Raw genomic sequence first — 14413 nt, 5'->3', positions numbered from 1 at the left:
TTGAAAGGCAGGGACAGAGTGGGTGTGGCAAAGTTGTTTCCCATGATGGGGGAGTCTAGTACGAGAGGACATGACTTGAGGATTCAGAACTTTCAGAACAGAGATGCAAAAAATTTTTTTTAGCCAGAGAGTGGTGAATCTATGGAATTAGTTGCCACGGGCGGCAGTGGAGGCCAAGTCATTGGGTGTATTTAAGGCAGAGATTGATAGGTATCTGAGTAGTCAGGGCATCAAAGGTGATTGGTGAGAAGGCGAGGGAATGGGACTAAAGGGGAGATTGGATCAGCTCATGATGAAATGGCAGAGCAGACTCGATGGGCCAAATGGCTGACTTCTGTTCCTTTGTCTTAAGGTCTTATGGCTAACATACGAAAGGGGTTTGATAGCTTTTAGAACAAGGTGGGGAGAAGAGAGTATCTCCTGGTGGGTAGGGTCTTTGATTATGTTGGCAGCGAAAAGTGTAAAGGGTCCATGGATAGGAGGCTGGTTTCTGTGATGGACTGAGCTGTGTCCACAACTCTCTGCAGTTCCCTGTGGCCACGGGCAGTGCAGTTGCCATTTCAAGCCCTGATGCGTCCTTGAAACACCCAGCAGGTCAGGCAGCATCAGTGGAGATGGGAGGTGTAAATATTTCTGGAAAAATTGTTCTCAACGGGTCCAACGCATCTGGTGGTCTTGGATGGACTGTGAGAGAAAATGTTGCAAAGGAAGGTTGGAGATTAATGAGTTACTTTTTTCCCCCTCCCTCTCGTTGAACCATTTTAGTGGCCACTGCAATTTATAGCTTTCTTTTGTGGTGGGACTAAATTCCAAAATGGCCAGTGCAGTTTGCTTGTGTGCACTCTTACTCTGGAGTTGGATGGCTCTGGGCTCAAATCTCCTGAGGACACTCGAGCGTCATCCATGTTCCAGTGATGGACTGTGTTGATGCATTGTCTGAGGTGACGTCTTTTGAAAGGGAGATTAAATCGAGGTCTGTCTTCTTCTCTCCACCCTCACCCTCACGTTTCCCCTCCCCCACCTCACCTCGCCTTTGCCCCCGCCCCCACTCTCACCCCCCTTCCCTATTGTCTGCCCCTCTCCCTCTCAATACACATTTTTTCTCCCTCACTCCTTCCCAGCTCCTCTCTCCTGCCATCTTTGTACTCTCTCCTCTCTCTATCTCTTTGTGTGCATTTCTATACTTATCCCTCTGATTTTCTCTCCTTGTCTCTCCAGCCCTATTTACCCTCTCGCTATCCCCTCCTCCCTCTCTCTCTCTCCCTCTCTCTCTCTCTCTCTCCCTCTCTCTCTCCCCCCCCTCTCTCTCTCTCTCTCTCTCTCTCTCCCTCTCTCTCCCTCTCTCCTCTCTATATCTCTTTGTGTGCATTTCTATACTTATCCCTCTGATTTTCTCTCCCTGTCTCTCCAGCCCTATTTACCCTCTCCCTATCCCCTCCTTCCTCTCTCTCTCTCCCTCTATCTCTCTCTATCTTCCTATCTATCTATTTATCAAGATAAGGTTACCAGAAAACAAAGTAGTAACTGTAGGTGATTTTAACTTTCCACATATTGACTGGGGCTCCCTACTCTAAAAGGACTAAATGGGATGGAGTTGTCAAATCCATTCAGGAAAGTTCCTATTCAACATATAGAGATTCTGACTAGAGGGAGTGGGATTCTGGATCTCCTGTTAGTTGAATGAGACAGGGGAGGTGACAGAAGTGTGTGAAAGGGAACACTTTGGATCATAATTCCATTAGTGTCAAGATAATTTTGGAGAAAACTAAGACAGGTTCACGGGCTGAGAATCTGCAGGACAATTCTGATAGCATCAGAAACAATCTGGCAAGGGTCGATTGGGATGGGTTGCTTTCTGGCTTGGTAAGTGGGATGTCTTCAACAGTTGAATATTGAGAGTGCGGAGTTTGTATGTTCCTGTCAGAATGAAAAGCAAAGACTAACAGGTTTAAGGAACCTTGGTTTTGGGGGATGTTGAGGCCCTGGAGGAAGAAGAAGAAGGCAGACATTACGTATAGGCAACAAGGAACAATTGAGGTACTTGAGGAGTATAAGAAATGCAAGAGGACACTTAAAAGGTAAATCAGGAGGGTTAAAGGAAGGCATGAGGTTGTTCTGGCAGGCAAGGTTAAAGAGGAATCTCAAGGGCTTCTACCAATACAGTCGGCCCTCCGTATCCGCGGATTCCGCAATTTGCGGATTCAACCAACCACAGATCGAAAATATTCGGAAAAAAAATTACAGCAGGTTCCCAAAAGCAAAACTTGAATTTGCCGTGCGCCGAGCACTAGCTGAGTCCACGTGAATGAAGCGATGTGTAGGCATACCCTGCTGTAGCCTCCCGCCATTTCACAGATCCTCAGTCTCTCTCCAGCACTCGTCATTCGAGTGTCTCGTTCGTTCGCTACTTGTGTTGTGAGCGAGAGGAAGGAGCTTAAGGCTAGTAAGGGACGGCTGGCTAGCTATGTAAAGCGCTACAGCCTCAAGAACCTAAAGATCACGGGAGAATCGGCATTGGCTGATGCCGAGGCAGCATCAGTGTTTCCAGAAGAGCTACGTTGGCTGCGTCTGTACAAAACATGTACAGACTTAATTTTCTTGTCATTATTCCCTAAACAATACAGTGTAACAGCTATTTACATAGCATTTACATTGTATTAGGTATTATAAATAATCTAGAGATGATTTAAAATATACGGGAGGATGTGCGTAGGTAAAATGCAAATACTACGCCATTTTATATAAGGGGCTTGCGTACCCGCGGATTTTGGTGTCCATGGGGGGATCCCGGAACCAATCCCCCGCGGATACCGAGGGACGACTGTATATTAAGAATAGAAAGATAGCAATAGACAAAATTGGTCCACCTCATCACCGTGGTCATCTACACATGAAGCCGAAAGAGATGGGGAGATTTTAAAAGGAACTTCTGCATCTGTTTACTCAGGGGATGGGCACAGAGTCCATAGAACTGAGGCACAGCAGCAGCAAGGTCACGGACAGTATACGGATTACAGAAGAGGAGGTGCTTGCTGTCTTCAGGCAAATTAGATCCCGGCAAGGTGTCCCCTCAGCAGGCTAGGGCAGAAATTGCAGGGATCCTGGTAGAGGTTTTTAAAACATCCTGAAACATGGGTAAGGTACCAGAGGAGGATGGCAAATCTTGTTCTGCTGTTCAAGAAAGGTTCTAAGAGTAAGCTGGAAAATTATAGGCCAGTGAGCCTAACGTCAGTAGTGGGTAAATTTTTAAAATATATTCTAAGGGACAGGATATATATGGCTTTGTGCGTGGTAGGTCATGTCTAACCAATCTTATGGAGTTTTTTGAGGATGTTACCAGGAAAGCTGATGAAGGCAGGTCAGTGGATGTTGTCTACGTGGGCCTTAGCAAGGCCTCTGACAAGGTCCCGCATGGGAGACTGGTCAAGAAGGTTCAGTCGCTTGACATTCAAGATGAGGTAGTAATTAGGATTCAACAACAGTTTCATGGGAGAAGCCAGAGAGAGGTAGTAGATGGTTGCCTCTCTAACTGGAAGCCTGTGACTAGTGGTGTGCTGCAGGGACTGGTGCTGTATCCATTCTTGTTTGTCGTACCTGGATGATAATGTGGACTCAATGGCCTGATTCTGCTCCTATGTTTTGTAGTTTTGCACTCAATGGCTCTGTAAAAGTGGAAGAACTTAATCTTAGAGATGAAATTTTCAGCCAAAACTTGCCCGAGTGCTGTGATTATTCACACTTGAATTGGTAAGTTGTCTTTGCGTAACGAGAGAGAGTGAAAATCTTGTGTTGCATTCCATCCATGCAGATCAATTCATTACAACAGTGTATGAGGTAGTAGAAGGCAAAACAATAACAGAGTACAAGATAAAGTGTTACAGCCACAGGGGAAGAGCAGTGCAGGCAGACACGAAGGTGCAAGATCATGAGTTAAATTGTGAGGTTAGAAGTTCATATTATTGCACTAAGGACCTGTTTAGTAATCTTTTAGTAATCTCCGATGGGAGGGGGAGAAAAGGGAATGTCCGGGATGGATGGGGTCACTTATCTTCTAAACGGACTGAAATGGCTTTTTCTTTCCTCACATAGCATCTCCGTGGAACAGGAAGAGTGGTGAGTGACAGATAGGTCACATGGGCATCATTTTTCTTTTTAGCAAACCCTCAGTCCAGAGCATCTCCAGTCTCCATTAACTCATTGTCCCTGATTCCTCCCTCATTAACATCAGGAAACGTCTCCGAGCTGACAAGTGAAAAGGGGGCGGCTCAAACTGGAGGTGATCCAAGATCCCGATTCTCCCCTTCCCTCTCTCCATGCCCTGCAACGAGGCCAGCCATATTCCGGGAGTCTCGGAGCTGCTGATTGGGTGTGGAATTGGGAAGGGATTGTAAGGGGAAGAGTGAGAGGTGTGGGCGTGAGGAAGTCAGCCAGTGGCTCTTTTTGTTGTTCGAAACTTCCTGATGTTAATGGAGCCCCTTAGAATCATAGAGAGAAACAGGCCCTTTGGCCCATTGAGTCCGTGCTGTCCATCAACCACACATTTACACTGATCCCATTTTATACACTCCATAATTCTCATTTACCCTCTCCCTCCCCCCCAGATTATACCCCTCACCCACACACTGGGGGACAATTTGCAGTGGCCAGTTAACCCACTGATCTGCACGTTCTTGGGATATAGGAGGAAACCTGAGCACCTGGAGGAAATCTACAGGCAGAAACCTGCAAACGCCACACAGAAAGCTCGGGAGGTCGGGATCAATCCCAATCTCTGGCACCGTGAGACAGCGGTTCAGCTAGCTGTGCTACTCTTATTAAACCGCACAGAAATCCATATCAGCACTACCCTGGAAACAGCTCCCCCATCTTCTATGCCCACAGAGAGTTCTGGGGTGAGGTATTAGGTGCTCAGGACCCGTCTACTCTGGACTGAGAACAGATGGACTGAATCCTGGGGCGGAGAATGAACCCAGCTTTCTGCTCCCTACACTCGCAGATTCCCGGGAAGATTCCCCTCGTATCCTGCAATTGTAAAGGGAGACGGTGGGATTGAGCCCTTGTGGTGTCTGTCTAGGGAACAGTTGTCCATCGCTGGGGAGGCCGTAGGGTCCAGTATCAGTAGGGTGATGGTTAGCTTCTCAACTCCCCCATTCTCCCCTCATCCCTGCTGAGGAACTCCGGCATGCCTTCCAAAGATGACGTTTCCTGCCTCCAAATCCAGGTGGTCGGTGTTTGGAAATCACAAGATTAATCAAAGTTAAAGTGGAGTTTATTGACATCTGCACAAGTCCATGTGTGCACAGATGCAAGGAAAAGCTGACTTGCAGTGGAATCACAGACACAGAGCGTCAGATACACAAAAAACATAATTTATATCAAATTATACATTTTTTTGTATAGTGTTTGTAAAATTTGGTATAAATTATATAAGAGAGAACATAATTGGAACAAAATAAGTTCATTGTAGTGCAAAGTGTTCTCACAGCCTGAGGTCGTGATTAGAGTTGTATGTTCAAATAGTTGAAGAGAAAGAGCTGTTCTTGAACATGGTGATGTGAAACTTCAGGCTTTTGTACCCAGAAAATACTCTGCAGATGCTGGGGTCAAAGCAACACGCACAGCACGCTGGAGGAACTCAGCAGGTCGGGCAGCATCCATGGAAACGGAACAGTCAACGTCTCGGGCCGAGACCCTTTGTCAGGACTGAAGAGGGAGGGGGCAGGGGCCCTATGAAGAAGGTGGGGGAGGGTGGGAAGGAGAAGGCTGGTAGGTGCCAGGTGAAAAACCAATCAGAGGAAAGATCAAGGGGTGGGAGAGGGGAAGCAGGGAGGGGATAGGCAGGAGAGGTGAAGAAGGAATCTAAGGGGAAAGCACTATGGGTAGTAGAAGAAGGCAGAGTCATGAGAGGTGATAGGCAGCTAGAAGAGGAGACAGAGTGAAAGTGGGATGGGGGAAGGGAGAGGGAGTGAATTACCAGAAGTTGGAGAATTCGATGTTCATGCCAAGGGGCTGGAGACTACCCAGACGGTATATGAGGTGTTGCTCCTCCAACCTGAGTTTGGCCTCATCATGGCAGTAGAGGAGGCCATGTATGGACATACCCGAATGGGAATGTGAAGCAGATTTGAAGTGGGTGGCAGCCGGGAGATCCTGTCTGTTGTGGCGGACGGAGCGGAGGTGCTCGACGAAGCGGTCCCCCAGTCTGCATCGGGTCTCGCCGGAGTAGAGGAGGCCGAACCGGGAGCACCGGATGCAATAGATTACCCCAACAGACTCACAAGTGAAGTGTAGCCTCACCTGGAAGGACTGTTTGGGGCCCTGAAGAGAGGAGGGGTAGGGACAGGTAGTCGCAGAGGGAACGATCCCTGTGAAAAGCTGAGAGGGGTAGAGAGAGAAAGATGTGCTTAGTGGTGGGGTCCTGTTGAAGGTGGCGGAAGTTGCAGAGGATAATGTGCTGGATCCGGAGGCTGGCGGGGTGGTAGGTGAGGACAAGGGGAACACGGTCCCTGTTGCGGTGACGGGAGGATGGGGTGAGGCTTTTGTACATCCTGCCCGATCCATACCGCCCTCGGAGAGCTGGGAAGAGGCGCTGGAGCATCCTCAAGGTCGTCATGTTCAAGGTGGCCCTCACTGGCCTGCTGAAGGAGTGCAGGTTGGCGAGGGACTCCTTCCCTCCCTGAAAACACCAGAGACAGCATCATCTGGAGCATCACCCAATCTGCTGGAACTCGGCAGGTCGAGCAGCATCTGTGGGGGTGGTGTGGTGGGGAGGAACGGAAGTTACTGACATCTCAGTAGCTTCTCCGGCATATGGTCTGTCAGCAATATGTGTTCGACAGACACATATTGGTGATTGATAATAAAGGGCAGAAATGGGTTAATTAGGGGGAAAGTTACAATGGATTAGTTCCCTCACTCCCGTTTTACCTCTTGCTCTTTTCCCCCTTCCCCTCTCCCTCCATCTTTCCCTAACACTCTCCCTCCCCTCCCACTCTCTAGCTCTCCCTTCTTCCAATCTACTTCTCCCTCCACTTCACCTCTACGGTCTCCAACCCCCTCTCGGGGGGGTGGGGGAGACACTGCCCGGGTCAATCACATGTGACCTCTAACCTGTTAACCCCTTTGTGTCTTTCAGATTACGAACCTTCACAGGCGACAGAGAAGAGGAAGGTTTACCAGATGGCACTAAGTAAATAGATCAACTCCCCCACCCCGCCATCTAGCTCCCCACCCGCTGCCCAACTCCCCCACCCCATCCTCCCAACTTCCCCAACCTGACCCCACTAACTCCCCCACCCCTGTCCAACTCCCCTGCCCCATCCAATTCCCACACCCTCCAGACCAACTACCCCCACCCTCCTGTCCAAATCCTACACCCCTGCAAACTCCCCACCCTACTGTCCAACTCTCCCAGTTCAACCTCCAACTTCCTCACAACCCCCTGTCTGACCACCCCCCTCCTCCGTGCCCCCACCCCCCGGTACAACTTCCCCTCGCCCTGTCCAGTTTCCAAACACACCAGATCAAACGAGTTCACTTGGCATTACTGGGCTGGGCCCATTGCTCACTATATTTCACCTGTTGTGCATTTGAAGACCTGGGGCAGCTCCCAAAACCAGCCACCGGGAGAGATGATTGGAAGCGAAGCAGCGAGTGACCAGATGGGGGAGGGGGGAGCAGACAGAGGAATGGGAAGTGGATGGTGGGGAAGGTTAGAGGGAATATTTGAGGAGGGTTGAGAGGGATAAAGAAAAGTTTGGAAGAGGGTGGAGGAGGAACGGACTGAAGGTTGAGGAGGGATGAAAAGGAAGGTGCAGAGGGAAAGGAGTGTAGGGGGAATAGAGTGAAGGTTAGTGGGGAGGGGTGCAGTGATAGGAGGGAGGGTATATAATGGTAGGTGAGTGGAGGGTAAAGAGAGAGTTCAGGGACGATGATGGGTCATCTCCCCACCACCTGGATGAACTTCACACTTTACAATGATCACGTTTGTTTGGATTAATCACCATGGGGAGCCTTAACTCCCATCATTTCTCCTGGGGCTGTGGTTGGAGAGTAAGGGGGGGATGAGGGTGGGTGGGACCATAAGACATAGGAACTGAATTAGGTCACCTGGCCCTCTGGGTCAGCTCCGCCATTCCATCATGGCTAACGTATTATCCCACTCAACCCCATTCTCCTGCCTTTTCTATAACCTCTGATGCCCTTACTAATCAAGAACTTACCCAACCTCCACTTCCAATGACTTGGCCTCTGTAGCCGTCTGTGGCAAGGAATTCCACAGAGTACCACCCTCTGGCTAAAGAAATTCAACTTCCTCTCTGTTCTCAATGGATGTACATATATTCCGAGGCCGTGTCCTCTGATTTTAAGATTGCCCCACTACAGGAAATGCCCTTTACACCCATTCTTTCTAGGCCTTTCTGTCCTCCCTCATTCTTCCGAGCTCCAGTGAATTCAGCCCCCTTAGCTGTCATCGCTCCTCATTTAACCCTTTCATTCCTGGAATCATTCTTGTGAACCTCTTCTGAACCCTCTCCAATGCCAGCGCACCTTTTACTAGATAAGGGGCCCAAAACTGCTCTCAGTACTCCCAAGTGCTGTCTGACCAATGCTTTATAAAGCATCATGTCCTTGCTCTTAAATTCTAATCTCTGAAAATGAATGCTAACATTGCATTTATCTTCCTTACCACTGACGCAATTGCAAGTTAACCTTTAGGGAATCTTGTCCAAAGACTCCCAAATCCCTTTGCACCTCTGACTTTTGAATTTTCTCACCGTTTAGAAAATAGTCTACACCTTTATTTCTTCGACTGAAGTACTTGAGCGAACACTTCCCTACCCTATATTCCATGTGCCATTTCTTTGCCACTCTCCCAATCTGTCCAAGTGCTTCTGCAGACTCCCTGCCCGTCCGCCTATCGTCTGCAAACTCAGCCATAAAGCCGTCAATTCTGTCATCCAAATCGTTAACATAAAACGTGAAAAGAAGGGGTTCCAACACCGACCCCCCGCGAACACCAGTAAACACTGGCTTCCGACCAAAACAGGCCCCTTTTATTCGGGATCTTTGCCTCCGACCAGTGAGCCAATCTTGTACCCGTGCAAGTGTCTTTCCTGTAACATAATGAGCTCTTTTCAAGCAGCCTCATGTGTGGCACTTCATTAAATATCTTCTGAAAATCTAGGCAAACAAAGGACTCACTCTTCTTTATCTATCCTGCCTGTTATTTCCTTAAATAATTCCAACAGATTTGTCAGACTAGATTTCCCATTAAAGAAACCATGCTGACTTTGGCCTATTTTATCATGCACCAAGTACCCCGTAACCTCATCCTGGATCTTCCCAACCACTGAGGCCTGTAATTTCCTTTCTTATGTCTCACTCCTTTCTTAAAGAGTAGACTGACATTTACAATTTTCTAGTAATTTTTGAAAGATCATTACTAATGCCTCTACAATTGCTTTAGCTAACACTTTCAGAACCCTGGGGTGTAGTCCATCTGGTCCGGGTGACTTACCGACTTTCAGACCTTTCAGCCTCCCAAGCACCTTCTCTGTAGTAATAGCAATTACACTCACTTCTGCCCCTGACACTCTCGAATTTCTGGCATACTGCTAGTCTCTTTCATAGCGAAGACCGATGCAAAATGCTTAAGTTCATCCACCGTTTCTGTCCCCCATTACAACCTCTCTAGCGTTATTTTCCAGCAGTCCAATATGCATGTTAGCTTCTCTTTTACACTTTATGTATCTGAAAAGTCTTTTGGTATCCTCATCTATATTATTGCTAGCTCATCTTCATATTTCTTCTTTTAGCCTCCTATTGTTAGTCAGTTTTTAAAAGCTTAACAATCCTCTAACTTCCCGCTAATATCTGCTCTAATATATGACCTTCCTTCCCCTTGTCAGTCATGGTTGCTCATCCTCACTTTAGAATACTCTTAATCTTTGGGATATATCTAACCTTTGCCTTCTGAGTTGCCCCCATAATCTACAGAAATTACTATTCTCCCATCATCTCTGTTAGTGTCCCCTTCCAATCAACTTTGTCCAGCTCGTCTCTCATGCCTCTGTAATTCCCGTTACTGCATTGTAATACTGATACATCTGTCTTTACCTACTCCCTCTCAAACTGCAGAGTGAATTCTATCATATTATGATCACTACTTCCTTAAGGGTTCCTTTATCTTAAGCTCCCTAATCAAATCTGGGTCATTGTACAATACGCAATCCGGATTGCCTTTAAACTAGTGGTCTCTCATGTCTGATGTATGTCTGTCTGTCTCAACCACAAGCTGCTCTAAGAAGCCATCTCGTGGGTATTGTATATATTTCCTCTTTTTGGGATCCAACACCAACCTGATTTTCATAACCTACCTGTGTATTGAAATCTTCCATTTGCATCATAACATTGCCCTGTCTACATGCTTTTTCTGTCTCCTGTTGTAATTTACATCGCACATCCTGGCTATGCTTCGGATGGTTGCGTATAACTCCAGGATGTTTTTACCCTTGCTTAACTCTAACTCCACCCACAAGCATTCTGCATCTTCCTATCCTATCATCTCTTTTTAAGGAATTGATTTCATTTTTTTTTACCAACAGAGCCAAACCACCCCCTCTGCTTACCTGCCTTCCGAGGCACTGTGTATCCTTCAACGTTAAGCTCCCAACTATAATCTTTTTTCAGCCACGATTCAGTGATGCCCATTACCTGCCAACCTTTAACTGTGCTACAAGATAATCTATCTTACTCCGCATACTGCAGGCATTCAGTCACCTTCAGTCCTGTATTCATCACCCTTATTAATTTTGCCCCCGTCACACTTCAACTCATCCCACAGACTGCAATTTTGCCCCGTCATCTGCCTGTTGTTCCTCACAGTCCCACTGCATTGGGAATGGTCTATCCCATTGTGAGGGTCTGAAGGATCAGTGTCACCCCATTCCCCGACTCTCAACCCACCATCATTGCACCCTCCATCACCTCACCAAGCCTCTCCTTTGCCCACAGACCGACTGGACGAGATCCTGGCTGCTGCCCAGCAGTCCATCGCCAACGAGACGGCTGGAGGTCAGGCTGGCATTCCCAAACCCCGTCCTGTCCCCAGAACCTACTACAGTCCTGAGGTGGGTGCAGCTGTGTGGGAGGAGGGGGTGTTCAGTCTCGGGGTGGGGAGGGTGGCTCAGGAGATGAGAGTGGCTTGGTCTCTGGAGCGGAGATCTTCCTTTTCTTTTTCTTCTCTTTCTCACTCTCTCTCGCAGCACTCTATCTATCTCCTCCCCTCCCGCTCCTTACGCTCTTAACACTTTCTCCTATAAACTCCCCCTCTCTCTTTCCTCCCTCCCTTCACCACACTGGCCATTCTGTTTGTTCTTTCTCTCACTCACCCTGTGACTTTACCAAACACCCTCCACAACCATCTCTACAGATCTCTCCTCTGCCCACTCAACCATCCCCTTCAACTGCTCCCCATTCCCTCTCTGCCCCACTTCCCCATTCCCTCTCTGCCCCACTTCCCCATTCCCTCTCTGCCCCACCTCCCCATTCCCTCTCTGCTCCACCTCCCCATTCCCTCTCTGCCCCACTTGCCCCACTTCACCATTCCCTCTCTGCCCCACTTCCCCATTCCCTCTCTGCCCCACTTCCCCATTCCCTCTCTGCCCCACTTCCCCATTCTCTCTCTGCCCCACTTCCCCATTCCCTCTCTGCCCCACTTCCCCCCATTCCCTCTGCCCCACTTCCCCCATTCCCTCTCTGCCCCACTTCCCCATTCCCTCTCTGTCCCACTTCCCCCATTTCCTCTCTGCCCCACTTCCCCATTCCCTCTCTGCCCCACTTCCCCATTCCATCTCTGCCCCACTTCCCCCATTCCCTCTCTGCCCCACTTCCCCCATTCCCTCTCTGCCCCACTTCCCCCATTCCTTCTCTGCCCCACTTCCCCATTCCCTCTGCCCCACTTCCCCATTCCCTCTCTGCCCCACTTCCCCCATTCCCTCTCTGCCCCACTTCCCCCATTCCCTCTCTGCCCCACTTCCCCCATTCCCTCTGCCCCACTTCCCCATTCCCTCTCTGCCCCACTTCCCCATTCCCTCTCTGCCCCACTTCCCCATTCCCTCTCTGCCCCACTTCCCCATTCCCTCTCTGCCCCACTTCCCCCATTCCCTCTCTGCCCCACTTCCCCCATTTCCTCTCTGCCCCACTTGCCCCCATTCCCTCTCTGCCCCACTTGCCCCCATTTCCTCTCTGCCCCACTTCCCCATTCCCTCTCTGCCCCACTTCCCCCACTTCCCCCATTCTCTCTCTGCCCCACTTCCCCCATTCCCTCACTGTCCACTTCTCCCTTCCGTTGTGTCTCCCCATTCCTTCTTTATCCCTCTCCCCCTCCTATTCCCCCACCATCCCTCTCCCCCTCACTGTCTCTCTCCCTCTCCCATTGCTGCTCCCCATTCCCTCAATGTCCCTCTCACCTCTCATTCCCTTACCGTCCCTTTGCCCCCATTCCCTCTCCATCCCACACCCCTCCCATTCCATCACTGTCCCTCACCCCCACCCAGTCCATCATTGTCCCTCTCCTCAGCTCTATCCTCATCCCTTCCCTCTTCACTGTCCTCCTTCACTCCTCTTTCCACTCTTTGACTCCCGCCCTCCCCCTTCCGCCACTCTTAAATTTCTCCTACCTCTCCCCCCATCTGTTCCCCTGCTGCTGCCCCACCTTTTATCTGTTCTCCTTCTCCCTACCTCCATTCCCTCCAGCAGGGGGAGGGACACTGATGGTTAACTGGGTTGTTCAATGGATAAGGGACAGCGTGCAAATATGTGTGTGCGTGTTTGAGTGGGCGCGAGTGAAAAGATTATGTGAATGGGTGTATGAGTGAGTGTGTAATTGTGGTGAGTGTATGTGTGGATTGTGGTGTGTGAGTGTGTATGGATTGTGTTTGTGGGTGTGTGTGGATTGTGGTGTGTCAGTGTGTGAATATGTGTGTGGATTGTGGTGTGTGAGTGTGTATGGATTGTGTTTGTGGGTGTGTGTGGATTGTGGTGTGTCAGTGTGTGAATATGTGTGTGGATTGTGGTGTGTGAGTGTGTATGGATTGTGTTTGTGGGTGTGTGTGGATTGTGGTGTGTCAGTGTGTGAATATGTGTGTGGATTGTGGTGTGTGAGTGTGTATGGATTGTGTTTGTGGATTGTAGTGTGTGAATACGTGTGGATTGTGGTGCCTGAGTGTGTGTGTGGACCGTGGTGTTGCTGTGTGAACGTGTCCGGACTGTGTGTGTGTGTGTGTGTATGGATTGTGTGTGTGAATGTGTGCATGTGGATTGTGGTGTATGAGTGTGGATTGTGTGTGTGAGTGTGTGCATGTGGATTGTGGTGTATGAGTGTGGATTGTGTGTGTGAGTGTATCATGGTGTATGCATGTGGATTGTGTGTGTGTGTGTGAGTGTGTCAGCTCATTATTAAACAGATCTGCCTCTCACATTCGCAGGAACTTGTGCATTCCCGCATTGACTGGCTTTACATGGTCATTGTTTAAACAGATGGGAAATGTACAAATCCCTCTCTCAATCCACAGTACATTAATGTGTAATTAGCATTAATTAGTAACTGAACAGAAAACTTTGTACAGAATTTGTTTAAATATAGAATTACAAATCACCAGAAGTTTAACGTTCAAGAGAACAAGGTTGGGCTGCTGTACTTCGATTATCCTCATGAGGGCAATAGAGAGCAGTGTTTGAAAGTGGCTCTTTGTCGCCATCTGTTGGCTGGTACTCCCGCAGCCACGGTCACAGTTTCCAATACTGACTTAATCTACAGTATTGTACTAATTCAGAATCTGAATCAGGTTTAATATCACCGGCATATATTGTGAAATTTGTTGTCTTTGCAGCAGCAGTAGTCCATTGCAATGCATAAAAATGTGAATTACTGTAATTAATATACATGTATTAAATATATATATAAAATATATTATTAATATATATTATATATATATATATATATATATATATACACACACACGTGTATATACATATAAAATAGTTCAATTAAGTAAGTCATGAAAAAATAAAAATAAAAATAGTCAGATAATGTTCATGGGTTCAATGCCCTTTCAGAAATCAGATGGCAGAGGGGAAGAAGCTGTTCCTGAATGGCTGAGTGTGTGCCTTCAGGCTGCTGTACCTCTTCCCTGATGGTAGCAATGAGAACAAGGCGTGACCTGGGTGGTGGGGGTCCTTTTTGAGGCGCTGCTCCTTGAAGATGTCCTGGATACTAGTACCCATGATGGAGCTGATTGGGTTTACAACACTCTGTAGCTTATTTCGATTCTGTACAGTAGCCCCTCCCCCCCCCAGCACCGATACCAGACGGTGATGCAGCCGGTTTGAATGCTCTCTATAGTACATC

At 48.4% G+C, this 14413-nt stretch overlaps 1 protein-coding gene across 3 annotated transcripts in view; it reads left to right on the top strand.

Annotated features, from left to right (window-relative positions):
• The window catches only part of LOC140719351 (SH3 and multiple ankyrin repeat domains protein 1-like), a 512322-nt gene that overhangs the window by 485733 nt on the left and 12176 nt on the right, over positions 1–14413 (top strand). For 2 of the 3 annotated variants that reach the window (XM_073033929.1, XM_073033928.1), the window contains exons 19-21: positions 4090–4113; positions 7136–7189; positions 11017–11132. In XM_073033929.1, coding sequence (XP_072890030.1) covers positions 4090–4113; positions 7136–7189; positions 11017–11132 — 194 coding nt within the window. The remainder of the gene's footprint in view (positions 1–4089; positions 4114–7135; positions 7190–11016; positions 11133–14413) is intronic. The other variant, XM_073033930.1, reaches the window with a different exon arrangement.

Source organism: Hemitrygon akajei, chromosome 31, assembly GCF_048418815.1.
Source record: "Hemitrygon akajei chromosome 31, sHemAka1.3, whole genome shotgun sequence".
Taxonomy (NCBI): domain Eukaryota; kingdom Metazoa; phylum Chordata; class Chondrichthyes; order Myliobatiformes; family Dasyatidae; genus Hemitrygon; species Hemitrygon akajei.
Note: the sequence above shows the minus strand (reverse complement) of the source record. Positions and strands in the feature narration are given on the sequence as shown.